General features: G+C 38.5%; 1 protein-coding gene across 3 annotated transcripts in view; it reads left to right on the top strand.

The window, feature by feature from the left end:
- ttc7a (tetratricopeptide repeat domain 7A) overlaps positions 1 to 26,932 on the top strand; it is a 54,877-nt gene that overhangs the window by 4,930 nt on the left and 23,015 nt on the right. The window contains exons 3-16 of one of the 3 annotated variants that reach the window (XM_044135846.1): positions 2,089 to 2,252; positions 2,378 to 2,546; positions 5,562 to 5,692; positions 5,761 to 5,885; positions 7,812 to 7,890; positions 8,859 to 9,028; positions 10,822 to 10,885; positions 10,989 to 11,126; positions 14,992 to 15,075; positions 16,406 to 16,510; positions 19,550 to 19,667; positions 19,797 to 19,854; positions 20,010 to 20,082; positions 21,114 to 21,274. In XM_044135846.1, the coding sequence (XP_043991781.1) occupies positions 2,089 to 2,252; positions 2,378 to 2,546; positions 5,562 to 5,692; positions 5,761 to 5,885; positions 7,812 to 7,890; positions 8,859 to 9,028; positions 10,822 to 10,885; positions 10,989 to 11,126; positions 14,992 to 15,075; positions 16,406 to 16,510; positions 19,550 to 19,667; positions 19,797 to 19,854; positions 20,010 to 20,082; positions 21,114 to 21,274 (1,639 nt within the window). Of the gene's footprint in view, positions 1 to 2,088; positions 2,253 to 2,377; positions 2,547 to 5,059; positions 5,264 to 5,335; positions 5,438 to 5,561; positions 5,693 to 5,760; positions 5,886 to 7,811; positions 7,891 to 8,858; positions 9,029 to 9,759; positions 10,723 to 10,821; positions 10,886 to 10,988; positions 11,127 to 14,991; positions 15,076 to 16,405; positions 16,511 to 19,549; positions 19,668 to 19,796; positions 19,855 to 20,009; positions 20,083 to 21,113; positions 21,275 to 26,932 lie in introns of those variants that run through there. The other 2 variants (XM_044135847.1, XM_044135849.1) reach the window with 2 other exon arrangements.

Here is a 26,932-nt window from a genome sequence, read left to right as displayed (position 1 = left end):
ATTGATGGGGATTTCTCCAGTAGACCTTTAACTGGGTTAATCAACCAACAGCAGAAGTTGTGAACACTGACATCAATTTTCTGCTCTGTTTAAGAATTAAAGTCTGCCTATGGTTGTAGTTTCAGTAATGGCCATTCAATCTGTGTTGGCCATGTTTCCAAATATCAAGCAATTATGCAAACTTCACATTTTGCACATTTTTACACTTCCACTTGGGTCTCAACTGCTTCTAAAAACATACCAAGCTCTTAAAGAAAACACCCCACCATTTTTAAATGTTTTTAGGTGTCTGGAAAAAGAATCATAAAAAAAAAGAATCTCGATTGTTAAATTTTAATGCGCTGTTACCTAGCAACCCCAGGCGAGCCCAGCTCATTGGGCAGGAATACTGAGACAAAAACACAGATTTGTGACACTTTTATGCACAAACATCTTTTACAGAAGCTCAGATTGTAACAGACAAGAGGATGAAACATTTACTAGAAGATTTTTTTGCTAAAATGACGTTATGCAGCTGGTTCTTCTCTTTGGTTTTTATAAAATGGAAATGGTTAGCCAGTGCCATAATGTTAGCTCTTTTCTACATTATATATTGAACCTAATATTTTAGGTGTTGTTTTGTTTGTCTGTAACTAATAAAAATGACTGAGAAACCTCAGAAGCACACATGCTATTCATAGGCAACATCGGACAAAGGGAAAAAATGGTGATTTTTCTATGCTTTTCTAGATCAAATGTTGGTTTTTGCAGGATTTTTATTAAAAAAAGCTTGAATAACATCAAAGTATGTGGCTTAAATATAAAGAAAATTCATTTTTATGCTAAAATTAGCTAATAAAGCCATTTGGAAATTGGAATTTGAGAAGAAAACATGATAAATACAAACTAAAGGTAGAAAGCTAGCATATGGTAGCCTGTACCAACAAATTGAAGAATAAATCACCATTTGGTTCCATAAATGGGTGAACTCTTGTGTTTCTCGCTGTGGTTTTAGAGGAAAACACGTCCTGGTGTTTATCCCCTACCTTCTCCTCAGAGATAGGTTTCTCCTTGGCTGTGCTGATAAACAAAGCAGCAAAAATGTAAAGTATATCTGAGCATAAACACGGCTCAAAGAGCGGGCGTCAGAACACACCCGGGCTGAGGGAGCTAAACAGGAAGTTTTTACTGGAGTGTGTGTTCGTGTGTGTTTACACAGACAGAGGTTGGGTCAGGTAATGGTTGTTTTTGCCTCTTTAATATCATGAGTTAGATGAGTTTTTACTGTATGTGCAGGATTCAAATGAAAGCTGTACTGAAGCGAAACCACTAGGACTGAAACGATTAATCGGATTAATAGTGATTAATCGCTTATTGAAGTAATCGTAAACTAATTTAGAAATCGATTAACCTTATATAGAATCAAAAAACGCCATCTGCTAAAAGAGCAACACGCTCAGAGCAGTAATTAAGCCAAAATTGCACAAGAAACATATTTTACATTTAAGATAAAATTTAAAAAACACCTTTGAAAGTTTGTTCTACCCAAAATTCAAATGGCACATTTTTTAGCTTTTGAAGAAAATCTCCCATTAAGCAACTTTTGCTATACAGTTATTAATTTACAAAGCTAAAAAATAATCAACCGATTATTCCTTAACTTTGATGTCAAGTCAAGTCTGAGCTTTTGACATGTTGATGTTAGAAATTTGTTTTTGTTGTAGATGCATTCTTTGCTACAAATAATAAAGAAATGTTGTTATTGCACTTTAGCCAATAAACTGTTTATTTGTTTATTTAAAAAACACTAATAAATTCAGTTACTTCTTTGCCACTTTTAATCTGTTTATTACATTGCTAAAAAGGCTTAAATGAAATAAAAAATCAGCAGCAATCGATTAATCAGATTAGTTAATCTGATTAATCGATTATTCAATAATCATTAGTTCCAGTCCTAGAAACCCCGTTTCAGGAATGCTTCTTCTGCGCTTTGAGTTCTGGTTTTGATAAACTGGAAGAAAGTTTTCTTAGGCTACAGAAATGGATGACCTCTGACCCCAGTTCATGTTTGTTCCATTGCTTTTAACTTTCTTCAATCCCACTCTGCAGATGATTTCGGCACGCTGCTGATGGCCGAGGCGCTGCTGGAGGAGTGCTTGCTGGAAAATATGGATCTTTTACGCAGCTCCAGGCCTTTAGTGGACAAGACTCAGGGCAGACTCTGCAAGGCCAAAGGTTACCTGAACACCATCCTGAGCCGAGGCCGCCTCACAGTGAGTCTAATCTTCAGGTCTTTTCAAATCATTTGGAAATAACTACCAGGAAATATTTTGACAGGGAATCAAAACCTTTTGTCATGCATCGTTGGTGTGATCGTGTATTTCTGGTTTTCCTGCAGCCCAGATATTTGAATGAGGCTCTGCTGCTGATGGCCAAAGTGCACTACGTCCAAGGCCGGTTCCGGGACGCCCAGGGAATGTGTGCCAGGGTGGGTTTGGAGGAGCTGACCCAGGACGACCAACCTGTCTACCACTATCGCCTACTGGCTGAGGCCTTCGTCATTAAAGGTACCTCTCAATTAACTGGTTCGTTGTTCAGAGCTTTCATGAAACAAGTATCTCTTCAGTAGACTTTGCTTCAAAATCCTGTTGAGGCTGCAGGTTTCCCTGTTGCTTGAGCTCTTTTTTCTCTCAACATTTTTACTTCTACTAAACCAGGTCTGCAACCTTTACAAACTAAATAACCATTTAATTAGTGTTTTCACACCTGATATTCCAGCAGATTTGGTTCAATTTGGGACTAAAATTGCAACATTTGTTACATTTTCAACTGGTGCAGTTCTCTTTCACACTGCACTGTGTAAAACAAACCAAACTAAGTGAAAAACTTGTTCCCCTCCTCGCCTGTGGGGGCGCTGGACCAAGAACCACTGAAGGAAACAACATAAAAAACCTCAGAAGACACTGAGCACAACTTTCTTTTTCACAAAATGTAAACAAAAGTTGAGTAGTGTCAGATTTTAGCGGTTGTAGGATTTTTCTTTTGTATTTAGTAAAATACCACAAGTCATTTCTCCATTTGGTTTAGTTGTATTTACCCAGAATGCCCTGCACTGACAAATCCTGTCTGTAAATATGTTCCATCCAAAACTCCTCAAATGGCATTGATTTAGCTTCACTGATTCAAATCTGTAAAATACAAATATACATATTAGCTGTAAGCCATAATCATTAAACCTAATAGAAAATAATGCTGAAAATAGATGATTTTGTGTAACTATTCTATATGAAATTGTAGTAAAACTGAAGGACGCCTGTGAGTGTCACCTGATTTTTATACTGTAGCGTTCAGCAGTCAACTTTCAAGCCGAGCTATTAATAAAAGAACAAGCAAAACCAAACTTCAGGCTCCTTTCCTGGTAGTTATGGGAGGAGTAAAACCAAATTGACCTTGTATGTGGATCTAAGATGCATGACGAGTATTTTACGAGGCAGATGGGACACGGCTGGAAACCATCAGCTTGATCGGGTAGATAGTCGGGTCAAGGAGCTCTGTGTTTTTCCAACATCTGAGTCCTAACTTGAGCTTGTCACTGTAAAAGAAATCATATTTTTCTTGCTTTAACGTCGCATCAGAGAGTGAAATGTGACAGTTTTGGGGTAAAGTTGTGAAGTATTTTGGTGTTTTTTCAGGGAGATTCGTCACTACACTCCGGTTGCCGTAGATCAGATTCACAGAACACAACACCCGGACTGTAATCTCGTTTCACTCATCATCATTATGTCGTTACCACTCCTCTCTCTGTTTCCTGATAGTCGGACATGACCTCACGCTCATGAAACATTAAGGAATATTACAGCAATAACTGTCAGATTTAGATTTCCTCTGCTTGTTTTGATTCCCCCTGAATTATATTTACCGTTGGCTCCTTCTCAGGCCCCTCTGTGGGATATGAAGCTAGCTGCTGTGGGAATCAAGTCAGACATGGATGATGTTTGACGGCTGGCAGCTGTCTGCTTATTTGATTTGGCTTAGCGTTGAGCCCAAGGCTGCTCAGCGCCTCTGGCTTCTTCCCATCTTGGAAAGTTCTTGAACTCTTTGAATATTTGTAATAATCAGTCCAGTTTGGGCATCTGGTCTTCCAGGGATGTCAGTTTCCTCTCTGTTTGTGTATCCACTGTGTGGAGGTCTGCAAACACACGAACAGAAGAAATAATGAATGTCTAATGCTAATGAAAGCCTGTTGTGTTTATGACTGAATCGATTAATCAGATGAATCATGATTAATCAATTATTTAAGAAATCGATTATTTCAGTAAAAATGCCATTTAGTGAAAGTACGACACAGTTTAAGAAGTAATTAAGCCAAAGCTGTACAAAAAATAGATACATTTTGCATTTGAGATAAACAAAGCACATTTTTCAGGAGTTTACAGATATACTCTATCTTGGGCTGCCATTAAATATATCTTGTATTAATTAGTGTTGTGTATTTTACAGTAATTTTGTTGTCATGTATGCACATGTTTGTAGCTGTAGTTTTCTGTTGTTTTCCTCTTTCTGCAGGTATAGAAGCAGACTTCTTAGGTGCTAATCTTGTCTTCTTTTTATCCTTCTTTATTTTCCTTTTATTATCTCCCTCTTCCCTTATTTTAACTTTTATCTTTGCAGCAGGTCTACGTAATCCTACAATAACATGATATCGCTTTGGCATGTTGTTGGCGTACTGACAGCCACGCTATCTATTTTATGATTAAGAACAGGGCCGCCCGCACTGACGCGGCTCAGGGATTACGTCACACGCAGCGCCGTGCGCAGTGCCCTAGTGCCTGTAAATTTAATGGTCCAATGAAGGTAATTTAAAAAACAGGACATTTCCTCACTTTCTAAAAAAAACCCCGGGACGCCCGGGACAGGACGTGAAATACGGGACATGTCCCGGGAAATACGGACGTTTGGTCACCCTAGATTAACTGATAACGTCCGTTAGGTTAGACCTTCTTTTAGTGTTGTAGTTTGGCTGCCATCCAGCAGAGGGCGCCGCTGGTTATTCTTAAGCGGAGCCGTTGATCAAAGACGACGGCTAATATTTTAAAGAAGTTTTTTTTTAGAAGAACGGGTATTTTGGGAAGAATATAGTAAATAAAACATCTGATCCATACTCCAATCTGGAAGGTTGCGGTCATGCACCTTAAGTTGTTTGCCAACCGCCATGAAAAAAAGAAGAAGAAGAAGACAAGATGGCGGCTACCCCAGAACGGGAACGAGAACCTGTCCAAAGAGAGTACGTTGTGAGATGAAAAATGCTGTTCGTGTGATTCTTTTTTGAAATATAAACACTCACGTTAATTTATAGAGTTAACAGTGCTTCATTCAGCCGAGCTGCATGACGGAGCAGCATCAACTGATTCAAAAATGACGGATGTGCTAGGACGAGGTTGTAGTGATACGCTACATGGTGAGATGGAGGCAGATGATTGACTTTCGAAGAGAAAAATACGTTTCCAACTTTACATGTTCCTAAAAATGATAAATTTCTTTACATTCAACTTCCTCTAACTGTTTGGTCAACCATGTTTCAGGTCTTTCTCTGGACCACCAGACGCTGTCTGCCGTGTCTCGTATCCGTCTTTCGGAGAGGGAGGAGGAGAGTCTGTCCTGCTTCCTGAAGGCGTGTGACGCAGCTCTGTCCTACCTGCAGGAGCTCGACAAGGTGAGCCTTCACAAATGCACGGTCCGCATGATGTGCTGGCATGTTTACTAAAGAGTTTATGTTTTCAGATGGTAACCACTCCACACGCCAAAATGGGCAAAGGCAGCTTCCTTTCTGCAGCGGTTGACGTTGACCTGGGCTACTTCCTGCAGGCAGCCCTGCAGAGCGCTTACCTCTGTCTGCTGCAGAGGGGGTGAGTGCAGCAGAAAACAATAAAATCTTACATTATCTGAAAAAGTTTTCACAAGTATAACATTTGCTTTTTCTAGTTTTACAGATTGAAGTTTGCAGTCTAATTTTTTTAAAGACGAGGGACTCTCTGCTAGGGCTGATACAATTAATGGTTCCAGATTCATTTTATCAATCTTGATGAATCGATCAATTCAATAATGGTCAACTAATTAAGTAATGGATTAAGTAACTTGGAAATCAGGAACCTTCTCACTTTAATTGGAGAAATTTTCTTTTCTTCAGAGTTTTCGCTTAGGCACTTAACATATTATGCAATATCCATCGATCCATTTTCTTCCGCTTTATCCGGGGTCGGGTCACGGGGGTAGCAGCTTCAGAAGGGAGCCCCAGACTTCCCTCTCCCCAGCCACTTGTTCCAGCTCCTCTGGGGGAATCCCAAGGCTTTCCCAGGTCAGCTGAGAAACATAGTCCCTCCAGCGTGTCCTGGGTCTTCCCCGGGGCCTCCTATGTTATACAGCCTCTCCTTGGGCTGCCACCTTATCGTGGTGGAGGGGTTTGAGTGCCCCAATGATCGTAGGAGCTATGCTGTCTGGGGCTTTATGCCCCTGGTAGGGTCACCCACGGCAAACGGGTCCTAGGTGAGGGACCGGACAAAGTACAGCCTGAAGATGCCGATGATGAGAAACAACTTTGGGCTTCGTGTTCCCTCGCCCAGACACGGGTCACCGGGGCCCCACTCTGGAGCCAGGCCTGGAGGGGGGGCACGATGGTGAGCGCCTGGTGGCCGGGCTTTTACCCATGGAGCCCAGCTGGGCTCAGCCTGAAGAGGAAACATGGTCCCCCACCTGTGAGAGGGACCAAAAGGGTCGGGTGCAATGTGTGATGGGTGGCCGCCGAGGGAGGGGGTCCTGGTGGTCTGACCTCAGATCCTCTGACCTCAACTGAGGCAAATTGATATTATACAACATTGGAAATATATTAAAATATGCAAGTAAACAAGTAGTTCAGTTCCCTTTTAAATACGTAAGCAAACATTTTATTGCCTGAAATGCAACGACATCATTTCTTCAATGTATGTCAGATCAGTATGTGAAAATCTCAGCCCTAATCTGGTGATAATTTTCTGGGTGTACATATTTGTAGACAAACTTTTTTTTTTTTCTTAAATGCAACTTGTATATATTTTTTGTACTGTTTTAGCTTAATCTTTGCTATGATTCTGTTGTTTTTTCAGTAAATTGCCTGTTTTGGGTGCGTTTACTCGATTACTAAATTAGTTGATGATTATTTCAATAATTGATTCATCACAGTTAGTCGTTTCAGCCCTACTTGTGAATTAAACCTGGCTCTTGAACCTTTTTTTATCATTTAATTTTAGCATTCAGAATAATAGTTTAAAGGAGTGTACGTTGTATTTTTGCTCATGCCTGAATTTTGTTTGTTTTGTACAGAAAATATGTCAGAAAGAAGTTGAAAAAGTGTTTCTCATAATCTTTATTTACTTAATTTCAAAAACATATTTAATTAAAAAGATATTAACAAGGATTTTTAGACCTTTGTTAGATGCTTTTATGTGCTGTTTCATGATTTATTCATGTAAAGTTGCAGCACATTTGTAAAAATCTGTTTGCTCTTTCAATATGTGTTGAGGTTAAACTTGTAGAAAGAAAATAATGCAACTCTAGTTTTGAACCAGTAGGTGTCAGTGTTGCATTAAATCAAAAAATCTATCAGCTCTCTCTAATGCAGGTCTGGAGTTTAGGATTGACTGTGAATAGTTTTAATTTGATTCTCCATGTGTTAATGGAAAACAATTTGCTGCTGTTTTATGTTACCTGTTCATTTATTTTTAGTCAATCTTTAAAACCAATGTGTGAGCCCAGTGTGTGTGTGCATGTGCGTGTGTGTGCGGGTGTGTGTGTGTTAGTCATCTTGCGCAGGGCGCCCACCAGCTGCGTAGGGTGCTCAGGGTGGTGGAGTCACGAGGGTCTCAGAGCTTCAGGAAGGTGAGGAACGCAACAAATGTCTCATGCTAGAATCATTACAATGAAAAAAGTTTAAAACAAGAATTTGCTGTGATTTCTTGCAAGGCTGGCCAGTAAATGAATAACGACAGAAATGTGATCAATAGCAATAGATAATACTAACTAATAGGATTGAATATTTACTGCACTACAATCAAGAATTGCACTGCATTCTGGGAGATGGAGGGAGCTAATAGCCAGATAAGCAAGATTCACTGCAAAAACACAAAATCTTACCAATAATTTTGGTCTAGTTTCTACTGGAAATATCTGGGTACACGTGCAGTAAGACAAAGTAACTTAAAAGTAACTTTTCAGCAAGATATAAAGTCTTATTTTAAGTAAATAATTTCTTAATATTGATGCAAAAGTACTTTTTTTATTGGTAGATAAATTAACTTATAAAATGAGAATAATGTCTTGTTATAAGCAAAATAATCTGCCAGTGGAACAAGCACTTTTTCATCCATATTAAGGAATTATTTGCTTAAAACAAGACTCTCTTGCTAAAAAAGTTACTTTGATAGTTAGTTTTGTCTTATTTCAACTTTTACTTGGTAGGATGTTGTGTTTTTGAAGTGTTGGTGGCATCAACTAACTCACATTCTGGTTAGTTAAACAGCTAAAATAACCTCACAACAGCCTGCGGGGTACCAAGCAGTTTCAAGTCCTCCCCAACCCCCAACTCTGGTTACCTAGCAACAGCTTGCTAAGTAACTGGCACAGCAGCAGTTTAAGGTTTCACCACCCTGCCTCAAAACACAGTAGCGAGAATTGAAAACTGTGGATAAATGTATCCAACATGTTTAAAACAAAACGAAAAAACTAATCAATAATTATCAAAATCGGCTGATATGAAATGCTTATATTGTGATAAGTTTGCCAGCCGTATTGCCAAGCCCTAGATTTCTGTTGCAGCATTAAAAACGTGTTTGTTTTTTTGCATGCAGTGTGCAGCCATGAAGCTAGCGCAGGTGCTGCTGAGCTCTGTGAGCGAGGACAGCTACTGGCCCCCGCTGGGCCCCCCACCCCCAGTCTGGCTCCAGAGAGAGGGATCCGCCGCCTCCAAAGACGCCATGTACCCCACCTTCAAACCGCCTCAACGCTACGCCACAGACTGGTACGCCTCTCCTTCATTTCCCAGGAGTCTGAGTGACCCGATGACCTACAGAGGCCTCAGTGTCTGGGTTCAATACTTCACTGATGCAAGGTTATAACAGTAAAGTATTAAATTAAAACAAAAACAATTAAAGTGAGAAAACATTTCTGATAACTGAATTTTTTTTTTATTAATAGGGGAAAACTGTAACTTACTGGAACTATGCTGTGGATTTCTACAACTGACCAAAACCTAGTGAAGTTATGGGTGTAACATTCTTTTGTTTTTTTATTTATCAACCTATTTATTAGAAATTTTAACTGATCTGAAACAGTTTTTTTTATTTCCCCACACAAGCAGTTTACGTCAGCTGTCAGCAAATTACGGCGCTCCATAATCCTCCTGGTGGTTCTGATGCTTCTCTGTAAAAGTTGGGATAAAATGCAAGTTAGTTTATTACTGAAAAATAATTGAATAAATGTTTAAAATTTTTTTGTTTTTGTTAAATATTCATTAGCCAACAGAAGGTAGATAACTCAATAATAACTATTATTGCAGCATAATTATTGAATAATAATAATCAAATTGTAATTTTATTCTTTATTTTATCATACTAATATTTATTATTACTATTAAAATTAAAATGATAAATTGTATTTAAAAAATAATGGTATTATTTTATCATAATAAAATTATTATGATAAAATAGTTTTTATTATAATTGTTTTATGAGAATGATTAATTCAAATTATTTTCTGATTGAAATTTTTTGCATTTATTTTTATTTTTCCCGGAATTTTCCTTTTACGTTTTTTTGTGGCCTCTCTTTGAAAAACACTGGTCCATGAAGTCTACACTGCAAAAACACAAAGACGTATCAAGTATTTGTGGTAATTGAAATAAGACAAAACTAACTTCAAAGTAACTTTACAACAACATAAAGGAGTTTTTTCAAAGTTAATAAATAAATCCTTAATATTGAAGAAAAGGGGCTTTTTCAATTAGCAGATTATTTCACTTAAAAATAATTTTTTCCCATTTTATAAGTGAAATAATCTGCCAATGGAAGTAGAACTTTTTAAATCAACACTAAGAAGTAATTGACTTATTGGCTCCTTAAATAAGTAAATTTCTCTTGCTGAAAAATTACTTAGGAGTTAGTTTTGTCTTGTTTCAACTGTACTAAGATATTTGCACTAATAACTAGCCAAAAAAATATTTGGTAAGTGTTTGTGTTTTTGCAGTGTTGGATCAAAACAGACATTCTTTCTGATCTTAAAAGCACAATCTTGTCATCCAATCCGCACATCAAACTCATTGTCTGCTTCATTTCTGCGTTTCGCTCGTTGGAGGGATCCTGCAAACATTGCTCAGGCCCCCACGAGCCATACTTAGTCACCGCCACATGACTAATCCTGCCCACACTATCATAAGTGAGGATCTAAATCCATGTCTGAGATTAGCAGGCGTGGAGGAGCCGAATTCCCCCCGGAGGAACAGCCGTGTGTGAGCGTTGATGATTGCTTTTTATCGTCACGTAGTTGTTTCATAAAAGGTTCTGATGTTGTCTGCGGATTGTGTCCTTCAGTAGGACATGAGTGTGTGTGTGTGTGTGTGTGTGTGTGACATCTGAGATGATGCTGTGCAGGGATACATCCACGGTGGTCCGTATTGTGTTGCAGCCCCACAGGTGAAACAGAAACCAGACACTGTCGGTAATCCGCCGTCGCTCCGTCTTTGTTTGCTTGTGTGAGCGATAAACTTCCTGTTTTGGAGCTTTTCCTGTTTTTGTTTTTGTTTTTTTTTCTTGGCAGCTGCTTCTGTCCACAGGACGTGGTGGAGGAGGCTGTGTTGCTGCTGCTCATCACAGAATCCATGGTGAGACACACACACACACACACTCCTATCCTTCACTGCGTGGTCCAGTTACAGCAGCAGGACAACATCCAACAGTCTGATTTCTGTGTTTTTGTCCCAACAGACAAGCGGGGAAGCAGTAATCAGCCGACTGCCGGACCAGGCCGAGGCTCGCCAGGCCAGCCTGCAGGATGCCACCTCCGTCTATGACCTGCTATCCATCGGCATGGCCAGGAGGGGGCAGTACGCCATGCTCTCTGAGGTGTGGGAATAAAGTCATACTCTGGAGGTCAGAGGTTTCTGTTTTCAGACCCTTCTGCTTCTTCATAATCCTACCGCAAGGAAAATCTCAGATTAGGTTTTGGTTAAGTTTCTGTTAGTAAAATAATGGATAATTAGCATTTTCAGTGCAGCAGTGACAAATCTATGAGATCTGTTTGGCTGCAAGTTCTGATATCAAACTGGATGATCCACATTCTCTTTGTTTTACACTGTAAAAACACAAAACATGACCAAGACGTTTTGTCTAGTTTCTTGTAAAAATATCTTAGAAAATTTGAAATGAGACAATAACTTTTCATTAAGATACAAGAGCTTGTTTGAAGTCAATATTTATTAATAATATTTATTATAAAAAAAAGTGCTAGTTACACTAGCAGATTTAGTTTCACTTGTAAAATGGGTGGAAAAAGTTAGCTACTGGAACCAGTACTTTTTTCATCAATAGTAAAGAATTACTGATTTAAAACATGTGTTCATGAAAGTTTACTTGTAAGTTAGTTTTGTCTCATTTAAAGCGTACTAACATATTTGCACTAGAAGCTAAACCAAAATATTGAGTCAGACTTTGTGTTTTTGCAGTGTAGGAAACTCAAACCTAAAAGAGTTGAAGTTTTGACACCAAATTAAATTACATCCCACATCGTACCTGCAAAGTACAGCAAAGAAAGTTGAACTACAGGAAATTTATTGCATGAAATTATGATTTCTTGAAGTAAATTTAGAAAAAAATGTACATAAAATAGCCTTCATAGATTTAAGTTTTACAGAGCAAAACAAGAAGGAATGCCATGTAACTATCAATGCCGGTTGTTCAAAGTTGCATGAAACAAAAAGACGTTTTTTTCCGGCCTCTTCTTTAAAAATGAGAGCAAAATCCAGGCTCGTGTTATTTCATGAGTTTGCCTCTGGCGAGGCTGATTGATGGAAGCATTGATCGTTTATTTCTGACATCTTTTCCAGGAGCCGCGTTTCTGCAAACATTTTCCAGAAAAATAAAACACACAAACAGTCAGAGATACAATGGAAGCATCAAGCAAAAACAGAGATCAGTTGAGTCCAAATTTCAATCCCCTGACACAAACAGTCACTTCAGACCAAACCAAATTGTTTAGGACATGTGTGTCAAATTCGAGGCCCGTGGGCCAAATCCGGCCCACCGTAGCTTGTTATGTGGCCCTCTAGATTCAAGACTAAACATTAAATGTGCTTAAATATGTTTTCAATCAAATCCCAGCACTTTTTCTGCTAGTAGTTGGGTGTTTATTGCAGATTTTTCTCAAGAATTGTTAAAAACTTTCTTACTTGTGCTAAACATCTGCCTCAACTTTAATTGATGTTAGATTATAGTCCATGATCTATACAACGAGTAATAAAAAGTCCCATTTACCATCGTAAATCGCAAATATTTCCAAATTAAAACCACAAACACTTTGAGTTTTATTACAAAAATATTATAAAAAGAATCACAAAATCCTGGAGGGACTGAAAAGATGTTCAGTAATGATGTTTAATTTTAATAATTCATTGATATTTTAACAGTTTAACAGGTTTTATCAACACATTCTGGCACAACCGGCCCTTTAAGAGCATTCATGATCTGGATTTGACCCAAAATGAAAATGAGTTTGACACCGTTGGCTTAGAGGTTCAACAACAGCAGCGACTCTGGAGCCAAATAGGCAAACATGGTTGGAGAAATGATCAACCCAGGAAGAATTTCTAACCGTACGTGTCATAAAGTAAAAGACGTTACTTCCACATTCTTTAACTTCCCCTCAAATCAGCAGCTGGACCTGGACACAGTTTGGTATTCCAACACATAAATGATCCCAAACTGGCATAAAAACTTTTTTTATAAGGGATCAAGCAGGCTAATATTGAGCTTTTAAAATGGTTTTACGCTGAACCCAACTGAAAATTAATGGGCTGTAATTAAAAGTTTAAGAAAACCAACCAGTTCACAGATTTTCTGCCAATCCTGACCAAAGCCGCGGCAAAATATTGACCCAGAAGATTGCAATTGAATTAAAAAAATACTTTCTTGATCCCAAATGGAGTTTAAATGTCAAATAATCCAAGTATTTTTGGCTCTTTTCTAGTACAAACAACTTGGTTCACTTGAAATAATACAAAACTTTTGATAGAAAAGCTTGTTTTATGTTTATTATACTTGGATATTAGTTCCATTGGGAGATTATTTCACTTATAATACGGGGAAAAGTCTTAAGTGAAATAATCTGCCAGGGGAACCAGAACTTTTTCATTAATATTAAGGAATTATTGACTCTAAACAAGCCCATGTTTCTTGCTGAAAAGTTACTTCTAAGTTAGTTTTGTCTTATTTCGATATTTGCACTAGAAACCAGACCGTTTTGTGATTTTTGCAGTGTGAAAACCTGGATTGGGGCGAGCATGTACCCCACACTGTAAATGGATACCAGAATTAGGTGGGGGAGGGGGGAGGGCTCATGTCTTTTCCATTTAGAGCATAATATTTAATCATAACATCAGGCGGACCTCATTTCCTGCTTGACTGACAACCTCTGACTGAGCGAAACCCCACACATGTCAATCACATCATTGTGCAGTGAAGCAGCACAGAGTGGGCGCCGAGCGCTGACTGACAAGCACTTTCAAGCTAATTTACTTCAGGAAGGACATGACGTAGTCAAAACCTCTGAAAGGAATGTTCTCTGATCAGAGGTGGGATGCAGAAAAATACAAATACTTTGTTAAATACATTTCTACTGCATTTGTTCTGAACTTAAAGTTGAACTATTACACTTCCTTGAACAGGTTAGGATGAACTATGAGTGATAGAAAATATGTTCATTACATTTTTTTTTTTGCACAAAAACATTCCTAGATAAAGAGATTTTAGTATCGTCATCTGCTGCTGTTGACCACACCCCCCCACCTCCCCCAACTCAACATTTACACTCACAGGTGAAAATGGCTGCAAACAGACGCACAATTATACAAGCATAACATCTTTGAAAAGTAGAAGTGGAGCTCCCTGCACAACCAACAATAATGCAGCAAGTGGTTTCTAAATGATAAGTCGGCAACAAAACACCTGTCCTTTCCAGCAGCCATTGTTCAGCACATATGTACATTTTGGACCCCCCTGTTGAAGACATCAGGGAAAACATTCAACAAATTTACTTAAGAAATTATAATTTCACACGTTAAATTACCTCTAGTTAAACTTTCTTATGTAAACTTTGAAGGTACTGTGTGTGATGTAATGTAAATTGATGTCAAAACTTCCAAACGTTTTAGGTTTGTACTTTATACACTGCAAAAACACAAAGTCTGACAAAGTATTTTGTGTTTAGCTTTTAGTGTGAATGTGTTAGTACACTTTAAATAAGACAAAAATAATTTACAAGTAACTTATATAGAGCTTGATTTAAGTCAATTATTCCTTAATATTGATTACAAAGAAAGTGATAGTTCCAGTAAAATATTTTTTTCACTTTCATTACGTAAAGTATTTTTCAGAGTATGTACTTTTTTACTTTTACTCAAGTAATAATGTTAATGTGGGATTTTTACTTTAGCTAAATCAGTTTAATTTACCTCCATAACGCCAATTTACAACAAATGTAATTTACAAAATAAACCAACCATTCAGCAAATTGGTCTGAGTTATGAAACAGTACAGTATGCTCATTTAGTTATTCAAAGTAGTTAAAAAAGTTTCTATCAAAGGAAAAGAGAAAATTTTTAACGGTTTATTTGTACTTTTGTTAAAGCTGCAGCCTGTCTGTCTGTCTGTGTGTGTGTGTGTGTGTGTGTGTGTGCGTGTGTGTGTGTGTGTGTGTGTGTGTGTTTGCTCGCAGTGTCTGGAGCGAGCCATGAAGTTTTCATACGACGAGTTCCACCTTTGGCACCAGCTGGGCCTGTCGCTCATGGCGGCCGGAAAGGTGAGCTCATTTCTCCTTATGCATCAACACTCTACACCCAGAGGAGACATTCACCTCCTGTCCCACCGTCCAACCATCATGCCCGCACGTGCAGCGAATAGCTTAGTGGACATGTTACACTGCATGCACTGCAAAAACACACAATCTTACCATGTATTTATTTGGTCCAGTTTCTACTGAAAACATTTTAGTAAACTTGAAATAAGACAAACTAACTTAGAAGTAACTTTTTTATCAAGATTTAGGTGTGTGTTTTAAGTAAATAACTCTTAATATTGATGAAAAGTACTAGTTTTCTTGGCAGGTTATTTCTCTAATAACATTGAAAAATGTCTATTTTTATATGTGAAATAATCTCAGTGAAACTAGAACATTTTTACTAAAAAAATATTAGTTTCTAATAACTAATTTAAAAAGTTGAGCTCATATTTCTTGCTGAAAAGTTACTTGTGAGTTAGTTGCTTGGTACCCAGCAGGTTCATGCTAGGCTATTTTAACTATTTAAATAACCAAAATGTGAGTTAGTTGATGCTGCAAACACTGCAAAAACACAAAATCTTATTTTGATAAAGTTTCTAGAGCATTTGTCTTACTACACTTGAAATAAGACAAAACTAACTTTTTAGTAAGAAGTAGAGGCTTAAAAGTAAATAATTCTTTAATGAAAAAGTGCAAGTTCTAATGGCCGATAATTTGACTTATAACTTATAACATTTTTCCATCTGGCAATAGAGCTAGAACATTTTAATCTGTCTTAAGGGTTTATTTACTTAAAACAAGCCTCTATTTCCTGCTGTAAATGCACTTTTAAGTTAGTTTTGCCTTATTTCTAGTGTAGCAAGATATTTGCACTTGAAAGTAGACCAGAAATAACTGGTAAGATTTTGTGTTTTTGCAGTGTGAATTTAATCTGAAACATTGCAATGCTGTTAATAGAATAACTCCAGTTTCCTCCCCTCATGTCTCTGTGTGTGTGTGTGTGTGTGCGTGTGTGTGTGCGTGTGTGTGTTGGTTTGTTTTTGTGCAGCAGAAACATTGATTCTTGCTGCGCGATAAAGCGACACCTCTGATCAATGGGGATCTCTAGAAATAGTCTGTCCTCTAAAAGGAGAGGGGGGCCGCCTCGGTGTCGTCAGATCCGCTTTTATCCCGGGCTTGCCCTGCTGTGTGTGTGTGTGTGTTTGTGTGTGTGTGTTTTTGGTCCATTAATGATCGACCTACATGTATTAAGTGACTGTGTGTCTAAAAGGGTCTGTTAGGGCTGTGTAAGGACAGTTGACGTGTGTTTAATGCTCACAGTTTGTCATTCGTTCTGGTGTGTGTTTCACAGTGGGTCGGCGCTGTGTCTGTGTTGAAAGAATGCGCCAGGATGAGACCAGACGATCCCTCGCTGCCCCTGCTGGCTGCTAAGATCTGCATCGGTCAACTGCACTGGGTGAATGGATCCCAACACCTGCATGTTGACACATGAACCTGAAATGAAAAGCACTCAGCTTCACTGCAAAAACATAAAATCTTACCAAGCTTTTCTGGTCTAGTTTCTACTGCAAATATCTTAATTCACTTAAAATAAAACAAAACTAACATATAAGTAACTTTTCAGCAAGATAAAGGAGCTTGTTTTAAGTAAGTAAATCCTTAATATTGATGAAAACGTCTTAGTTCCACTGACAGACTATTTCACTTATGGTCTTGTTATAAGTGAAATAATGTGCCAATGGAAAAAGTACTTCTTTCCCAATTTTAAGGAATTATTGACTTACAACAAAGGTTCTATATCTTCCTGAAAAATTATTTGTAAGTTAGTTTTGATGCATCCTTTGCAGGGTTTCCCCCAGAAAACCAGCTAAGCCTGGTGGTAGGGAAGTCCACCAGTTGCCCTTCTGTGTTTGTGTGTTAAAAAAATGTAAAAAGTTAACATGAAATTCTGAAAATAAAACATCAACAACAAAGAAAATATAGCTGTGCTTTAAGTAAAACTGGTATTTCTGTAGGGTTTGTATGTGGACTCAAATGTTATCTTTTTTTAAATAGATATTAGTCTGCTAAAGATTACTGATATTTTATTATATATAGACCTATCTCAACCCTTTTTTGCTGTCACTGCTGCATTAATAAACAAACGACGCCCAGCCTGGTGGGGGGGTCAAGTGAAGCCTGGTGGCCCGCCAGGCTTATAATATACTGGGGGAAACCCTGCTCTGCTACAAGTGATCAAGCTTTCACTAAAGGAATGTTGCTATTGCATTTTAGGCAACAAAATGTCGATTTTTTTTTTCCTTTTTAAAAAAAAACTCTGTTTGTTGTTTTTTTATCAACAAACAAGGGTTTGTTTTTTAAATTGTCGCGATTCCATTAAGCAAATTTATTTTCGAAATGTCAAATTAAGCAATTATGCAGTGGAGACACTAGCAGCTGAGTTTCTTTTTAAATTTTTTCAATTTAAAAAGGAAGTTGATTTGTTTGTTTGCATTTTATTTTATATATTTATAATATTAGATTAAAAGGTAAAAAAAAACAACAAATCTGCAGAATGTGACAATTTTTGTATCCCATTAGTCTTTGAGAATGTGTTCTTAATATTACTTGAAAATTGTCTCAAAACAACGTTATCGTTTATCGCAATGGTTTCTGGGACGATTTATCGTCCAGCATAATTTATCGTATCATCATACTTCACAGTGAAGGCTCACACAACACTCATCTGACGTACCTAAATCGACTCTCGTTGACATAAACTCGGGTCGAAATAATTGGGCGCAGCTTTGAGTGACGCGTTGTGCGATTGGTCAGAAGTTTTCTGCCATGTTTTATCATTCACCAAGAGCAGAAAAGTTGATATGTTGGGTTAGCTTCCTCTCTCTTCTCCCTAAAAACCCTCCTCCATCAATAAAGAGTGGGATCAATGGATGCAGAGACAAAATGAGAACGTGAGGCCAGATTAGAACAGAGGAACCGACAGGCGAATGGAGACAGCGCATCTGTTAGTGGCTGGAGATCATGGCAGGCCAGAGACACTAAGGAGCTTACAGTTTTAATCACAATGGGACACTATGGCCATAGTGCAGAGCGGCATTACAGAAATGGGCCACCGCTCTCCACTGTCAGCTCCACCGGACAGTCTGGGCTGTAATCTGTCCAGCGACGTTATGCTCCTTAAGCCAGCCCACGTGAAGCTTTCTGCACATCGCTGAGGTTTCTCTACAACTCCATGATATCTGCAGCAGGACTGCAAGCAAAGCTGCTTTTCTAAATAAATTCCTGAGGAGCTGCGCTGCAGATCTTCACATCAGTCAAGACAGAAAAAAACAACAACGGGGTAATCCTTCTAAGATGTTCGCGGACAGGCTGTGCAGTAAAATGAGGGATTCAGAGAAACGCAGACAAAAAAGGATGAAGGGGAGCGCGTCGTTAGCGTTACCCCCTTATATCCACCTTCCGCTCCTGCCTGTCCACCAACAGTTGCAGCTCTCAAACCATATGGCACACTTTCTCCCTCGCCTGCAGTCTGCTGCTGCTGCTGCCTGTGTGTGGGCGAGTGTGTGTGTGTGTCCTTCAACAAACTCTGCGCTGTCCTTCAGCTGAATCTGTTCAGACTGTCCCCACACGAAACTCCCAGCAGGCCCAGCCCATCAATACTTCATTCCCTGCTGCAGCACCATTTGCTGCACAGCGGAGGAACTTTATTTGTGTCACACCTTTCGTATCCAAAGTAATTCCAAGCAATTTAAACTGTGTTGCATGAATTGAATTGCAAGCATCAGTAGGCCTGTCATGGCAGAAAATTTACCCGGAAGCCAAATTATAACAGAAGTTATTGCAATTAGTATCCAATAAATCAACTAATCTGATGATAAATTAAAGAATAGTCAATAATTTACATTTGCATGATTTATTGTTTTTCAAAAACTCGATGACAAAAGACTTCAGTCTGGTGTTTTGTCTCAACTTGCAAGAGGAATTTTATTTACATAGACTTCATAATTCATTTTATTTGCTGTTTTGTTTATTTTGGATATACATAATCTTCCAGTTCCACTGTTAAATGTTCATTAGAATTAAAGTTTATTGATCTTTGAGGATAAAAATGGTCTTAAAACAATATTCTCATTTATCGACAAGCATAATTGGTAACTGAGGAAATGACAACTTGGAGCAAAACCTAAAGCTAATAAACAAAGAAACTTTATTGTCCATTTATGTGGAAATAAAACGCATTCATCCAATTGCAAAACTTTAGAAAACCTTGATCATTTCAAAAATAAATCAACAGATCAGCCATACAATTTATTGATGTCAAGCAGAAAGACCTCAGCTTTTCACACGTTCTTAGGATGTTTTAGCTGCAGATGCATCCTTTGCTACAAATGATCAAGCGTCAGAACAGAATGTCAGAATAATCAATTAATCAGATACAGAATAATTAAAAAGTCCATGTATCAAAGGCTAAGTGTGTCTGTGTGTTCATGTGAAGTTCAAGGAGGCGGAGAATCTGTCGAAGCGCGTGGCGTCGATGGGAGAGGAGGCGAGGGAGTTCCTCCCCAGGGCGTACCTGGCTCTGGGACTCAGCTTCAGCCTTCAGGCCTCTGAGGGTAAAGTCTCACCTCGTCCTCAGTCTGTCCACATGAGTGTGAATCTGTATGGATGTATATCTGGATTTGGAGATTTTAACCTTTTGTGTGACTCGCTAACCTTGATTTGTTTTTGTTTTTCGTCTTCAGCCACTTTGTCAGCTGATCGGAATGAGTTCAACAAAAAAGCCCTGCAGGCATTAAACAAGTATGTGTTACTTGTTTTCATACCCTTTTATTTATTTGTCACTGTTCCAACAAATCAATTAAAACAAGCTCAATATGATTTATTACAACTGGATGATTTCAGGAGCTGATGTTTAGGAGTTTGCAGAACATAAAAACTCTGCCTTTCCCCCACAGAGCCAATTCATTAGACCCCCAGGACGCTCAGATTTCCATGTACCTGGCTCTCCAGCTGGCCCTCGTACGCCAGGTACAAGCAAGCCTTTAAGCAGCGTCACATTGCTGCGTTTTCATAACGAGTGTGTGCAAAACTTTGTCAACATTCTATTAATGCCGAAAAAACACTATTTTGGAATTGTGAAGTTTCCATTAATTTAGAAACAGAATTAAAATGACGTGTGAAAAGTTTGTTCCTCAATAAGTCATAAAAAATATTCAGCACCATCATTCTCCTACCACTTCCTGTTGTCTTCTTCAACGTTTCTGCCAGTAGCAACACCTGCTTGTTGATCATGTGATGCAGAAAAACTTTCTGTTGCAGTTTTGCAACTTTGACGTGGCCAAAAACCAAGCGATAAAACGTTTTATCAACAAACAAGGGTTTGTTTTTTAAATTGTCGCGATTCCATTAAGCAGATTTGTTTTCGAAGTATCAAATTGAGCAATTATGCAGTGGAGACACTAGCAGCTGAGTTTCTGTTGACCACAAACTGCACTAATAAAAAGTTTTGACGCTAAGATGAGGTGGTTTTTCAACCGTATAAAAATTAGGTATTTTGCAAAACTGCAAAGGAAATACTTTTTTTATCACACGTCACATGATCAACAAGTGGATGTTACTACTGGTGCAAACCACGAAGAAAAAAGGAAGTGCCAGGAGGAAGATGGTTTCATTTCATTTCTTTTTTGCTGCCATGATTTTGAATGACTTACTGTGTGAACAAGCTTATCCACCCGTAACTTTAATTTAATTTATTTTTTTTATTTTTTCTCCAGAGGGTCTTTTGTGGGCTCTAGTGTCCCTTATTTGAAAATAGGCTGACAGGAAAGGGAGATGAAAAGGGGGCAAGACATGTTGACGGGTCCGGGAATCAAACCCGTGACTCAAGGCCTCCAAACATGGGTCATGCTATCCCCTACACCACCACAGCACGCCCTTTAATTTCTTATTTAAGGAAAACACTGCAATTGCAAATGTCGACAAAGATTTGCGTACATTTGTAACAGAAACGCAGCTACAGTGCCTTGAAGTTTTACCTGAAAATCGCTTTGCTTTTCCAGGTGTCTGCAGCCATGGAGCCGCTACAAACCGCTTTGTCTCTGCGCGCCGATGACCTGCTTTCCCTCCACCTGCTGACCCTGCTGTTGAGTTCCCAGAAACATCACTGCCACGCCCTGGACACCATCAGCCTGGCCCTCAGTCAGCATCCAGACAACTTCAAGTAAAGCAAACACCTGCACCCACCCAATCACACATCAAACAGAAACAAGTATTACTGGAAAACCGTAGAGAAGAACGTTTTTGTTATTGTTTTTGGTGGACGGCAGCTCCAGAGCGCGGCGCAGGGAGGGCCTGTCCTGACAGAGCGCTCTCTGTAGGGATTGGGTGTCTTGGCTGCGCTATGGTGGAAACCAAGCGCACAAACACAGGCCCCGTCTGGACGCCTTATTTAGACGTGCCAGAGTGGGAAGCCTGCATTGCAGCACCGACGCCCCTCATGCACCCTCACCCTTTCACCACTGCAGTTCTGACAACAACCCTACAGCTACTTCAGAGGGACGTGTTGCCTTGCATCGATTATTTTAGTAATACTGACGGTTAATCAGACTAAAAAAGGCCACCTTCTGCAGATTGTTCATTTAATCACTCAAGTCTTTTTCATGCAATATTAGAAATAATACATTTAAAAAATACATAAATAAGCAATTCAGTTCCTTTTTAAAATAAGAAAATCAAAATGTTTTGTTCAAAGTCCAATAACGTCGCATTCCTTCAGCACATGGTGGATCATTTGTAGAAAAGGATGCATCTGCAGGTGAATAAGTACTTCTGACATCAACATGTGAAAACTGAGGCCTTACTGCTCAACTTTACATCAATACAGTTCACGGCTGATCTGTTGATTTATTTTTGGATTAATCAATTAATAGCTAGAAAGCAAAAGGTGACTTAATAAAATATATTTTTACAGAATTTGAACTTTGTGAAGCTAAAACTGCAACTGGAGGAGTTCTGGGTAGAAGATAAAACATTTTGATTTAATTACTGCTGAGTGTGTTATTCTTTCAGCAAACTGCCTTTTTATGAGTTTATATTCCAGTTAACGATTAATCGGTTACTAAATTAGTTGATGATTAATCGATTCATCATGATTAGTCGTTTCAGGCTAATAAGATTTTAAAAGATTTTCTGTAAAAATAAAATAAGAATGAATTCTAATCCTTATCCTAGCAAAAAGTGCCTTTTTAAAAAATATATATTTTTATAGAATTTGAACCAGGTGAAGCTAAAAACTACCACCGGAGGAGTTTTGTGCAGATTTGGTTTAATTATCGTTTTAAATATGTTAGAGCAGTAATCTGCCTTTTTATGAATCTTTATACTCCAATTAACAGTTAATTGGTTACTAAATTAGTTGACGATTAATCTATTAATCACAATTAATCATTTAATACTAATAAAAGTCTAAAGAGGTTTTGTGTAAAAGTGAAATAAGGTTGAAATTTTATGAGATCCGGTGATTATTTTACATTGACCAGTTTAAACAGATATTCTGTGGTAAATGTTTCTTACGACAGAAACTTCAGAGAGCAGCCAGGATTGAGTTTTGCTGTCATATTCTGATGTATTTTCTGTCGCAATCATTTCTCAATTGTTTATTTGCTGTTATTTTGTCGTGTTAGTTTAATTTTTGTGTTTATTACTAAGCCACTAGAGGAGTTCTGGGTAGAACATATTTATAGACAAAGGAGTTTATTTTTATCTTAAATGCAAAATGTATATATTTTGGTACAGTTTTGTCAGCAAATTAGATTTTTATGAATCTTTATACTGTAGTTAACGATTAATCGATCACTAAATTAGACGATTATTTGATTAATCCGATTAATCGTTTCAGCTGTACGTGCATCTACCCTGTGTATATGTTAGTTTACTGCAACATTTGCAACTATAACTGTTTTAATAAGTAAAATAATGACAGTATTTGAAGGCGTTTCTTAATAAATGTTGTAAATTTTGCAGCATTATTACAGTATCTGTCTCTCTGGTGTATCACAGAGCTGCAATAACACCAGGAATGTGCTCATTACCTGAGGAGGATGGACGTGTGCAATAAAACCTGCCAAGACCGATCCTTTCACACTAATATGGCAGCATGTTGCATCATTCCTCTGATGTGCTTTCAGAGCGCTGAAAAGCATTTCGTATCACGGCCATTTGGGGTCAGTGTTGTCCTCCGCGGCCCCGGCACAAACAGATGGGTGATTGTCAAGCATGCAAGTGGGAGAGAGATTGGTGGAGGGAGCAGAAAAACAAGAAAATTGATGAAATAACGAAGGACATCAGAGCCTGACAGAAAGCGTCGGAGAGGAAGGGAGTGGGTGGGCGCTTTTCTAACCGCACAGGCCGATCCTTTTCGCTGCATGTACAGTCGGATGATGAAGTCTGTTCCCAGTCTGCCTGGATGCACAGTCACACACTCGGAGACGCGCACACACATTTTACACCTCCTTGGTGGAGACTCTTGACTGCTTTGACCCATTTAAGAGCTCTGTGCCAGGCTCGGCCAATCACGTCGCTCGCTGCGCCAGGAGTCCCCCATTGCCCCGGTAACCGTGAGGTCACGCTGGTAGAGCAGGCAGTGGTTGTCGCGTCAACCCGTTGTTACGGTTCTGCAAAAAAAAAAAGGATGTTGAGTCAGAGGAAAGCAGGGAGAGTGACATAAGTGAGTCTGTAGTCGATGTCTGACTTGAGATGTTTTGTTTCATGACTTGCTTCAATTATAAAGTTATAAATTAACCTTAAATTTAAAAAAACATGAAATTTAGAATAAAAATCATAAAGAAGACAAGATATGGCTTTTCTTTTCTGCTCCATCAGGGTTTGACCCTGTAAACTCATTAGATCACATTCATCAAACTCGAGGCCCGGGGGTTAAACGTGGCCTGTTATAGCTGTTTATCTGGCCCTCTGGACTCCAGAGCTAAATTAGGTCAATCAGTCCCTCCAGTTTTCTGTGATTCTGTGGAAATTCACATTAAAGTCAACAGATCCCAGCATTTTTTCATGCTCGTGGATAATTGTAAGTTTATTGCAAAAATTGTGAAAAACATTCGGTTTAAGTGATGCTAACTCTCACCTGTAGGAGGCAGTATTTCTTACTTTAATGACACTGCTGCCTCAGCCTTATTTCATGTCTTATTTGTGATCATTATGGCGTCAAAATTCCTTGCAAATATTTCAAAATCACTGATTTTCATTGCAAAACAAATCCCCAAAACATTCGTAAAATTCTGGAGGGACTGAACGATGTGAAACATGTTCAATATTATTTCATTTTAAAAAGTATTTATTAAATGCAGAGACAGCCATATTAATATATTTAACTGTTTATTAACGAGTTTTATCAGTATAGTCATGATCTTGATTTGGCCTGAGACGAATGTGAGTTTGACAGCCCTACATTAGACGCACCAGCTCAACTGCTTAATGCAAATCGCCAGTCAGCTCAATGCATTCATACAATCAGATGTGTGAAGGACAATTTGTTGAAGTTCAAACTCAGCATCAGTGTAGAGAAGAGAGGAAATTTACTTTAATTTGCAGAGAAGGATTGAAGTGAGAAGAGTCTATCAAAATGGCCGCCACGTTCTCACACAAGGGATATTCAATCAAATACGATTTATTTTATGTTTTTTTCATTGCAGTCTGAAGAACCCATTTCCAATTTTTTTAACTTCCCCCAAAAATTCAGAATTGTGTTATGAATCCAACAGTTTCCAAAGTGTCTGTAGTCTAAACATTCTCGTCGCATTTCATCCGACTTTTGCATCATCAATATGAGGCGTGGTCATATTTCTGCACCAGAAGAAGCCAAACGCTGTAAATCCTGACCTAAACAATATCTGACAGTTAGAATTATGAATCGTTATGCCACAAAATGACCGTTTCTATCACTTGTGCTTTCTTTTGTTAGCTTCCTCCTCCTTATGATCTTGTGACGACACCGTTGGCTGAACAACTTTAAAATCAGTCAATAGGTGGCGGCCATTACTTCCAAAACAGCCTGTCGGCGTTCTTCCTCTGCGCATGCCGGTCGCTGTAGGGTTGTACACCGCTCACCTTTCTGATTGCGGTCGTATTATGCCCTAATTTATAAAAAAAAAGTCTAATTTCAGCAAAAAATCTGAATTTAGGACAAGACCTGCTGTGTGAAAAAAGGCCATATTTGCAAAGAATTTGGAGATTTCCAACCAAACTCCACCTCAAAGCGCAAACTAACTTCTTTTTTCTTTTTTTTAAAGCATGTTTAATATTTAATTAATTTTGATTGAAAATCTCATTAATTTACCAACTTGGAAGTGGAGCACAATTATATTATGTTAGAGAAAACTTCAGCAGGTTTTTATCTTGAGACCGATCCACCTAAAAATTGCTCAAAAGGAAAATATTATATAATATTCAGAAATAATTTTAGTAATTCTTACTAACCTAAACCAAGAGAATGTTGGTCTGATTTAACTCCAGACAGTAAGAAAAGAAAACCTTGTCTTTTCATTCGATCTGTGTAAATATCTGGTTTCAACTGTTTAGCAAAAAATATACCAACCGTCTTTATCTGACAAGTTCTAACCTGCACGCCTGCAGCTAAAGCAGAATTACTGTTCTGTGCTCCTGAAGATTCCCACAAATGTTTAACAGAGTTTTGTTTCTTCATGTGTACTTAGTCGTATCATGCAATGTATGTTACTGGAGGTAGACCAGCACAACGTGCACATTATTGTAAAGTAGATGGAGATAAGAGATTTAAATTCTTTCGACATTGTGGCTCTAACATGATTGTTCCCTTGTAAATAAGTAACATCTGGTGTAGAAAACTATTTGTTTTTTCTCCCGATGGTTTTTATTTTCATAAATCAGTGACACGGTTAGTGAGTGCTATAATACCTGTTCATTGCTTAATCTCAGTGTAAATGCATCTGTTCTGTAAATACCAGGGATCACAGCAGGCAGGTCAGGGAGGATTATATTGAGGAGAAGTTATACTCACCCTGAACACACTGTGAAACGTGGTGGTGATACCATCATGCTGTGGGAGTGGTTTTTCTCAGCACGGACAGAAAACACGATCAGACAAGGAGTGAAATACAAGACAATCCCAGAATAAAGCTACTTAAAACTTGAACAGAGGCTCAGTAAAGTTCAGTTTTCACACCTGACAGTTTGGTAGATTCGGTTTGATTGGAGCTCAAATTCCAACATCTGTTACATTTTCAGCTGCTGTGCTTTCACACCACATTGCGTCAAATGATCCATAAGAATTGAAAAACCTGTTCCCCTCCTCGCCTGTGGTGGCGCTGCGCCAAGAACCACTGAACTTAGCGACACAAAAACATCTGAAAACACTGAGCGTAACTTCCTTCTTCATAAAAAGTAAACAAAATTGGAGTGGCGTCTTTTTTTTTTTGCAGTTGTAGGATTTCTCTTTTATCTTTGGTAAAAAGCTATGAACCATTTCACTCGCTAGCGTTAGACAAGCGCGTTTATCTTGGTTGTAATTTCCCAAAATGCCCTGCATTGTAGTCCACTTCCTGCTTTTGTAGCGGTTTCCTGATAATCTGTGAAAATATATCTCCTCCTTCTTCTCCCAGGGCTAACAATAAACAACCAATCAGATGCAAGAGGAGGCGGGTCTTAGCACTTTCAGTCACAATCTCTTGGTGCTGCTCTTCCCCTCTGTCCTCACTCTTTACCCTCTGCTACCACTGCAGCTTTTCCCTGTCAGCAGATCCTATTGTGAATGCTAATGATGGTTAAAAGGGTTTTCCTGTAACAGTAAGATATTTCTCCACCATTAGCCCATTTAACAGCGACTACA

This window comes from Gambusia affinis, linkage group LG13 (genome assembly GCF_019740435.1).
Source record: "Gambusia affinis linkage group LG13, SWU_Gaff_1.0, whole genome shotgun sequence".
NCBI lineage: Eukaryota > Metazoa > Chordata > Actinopteri > Cyprinodontiformes > Poeciliidae > Gambusia > Gambusia affinis.
This window is presented reverse-complemented; position numbering and strand designations above follow the sequence as displayed.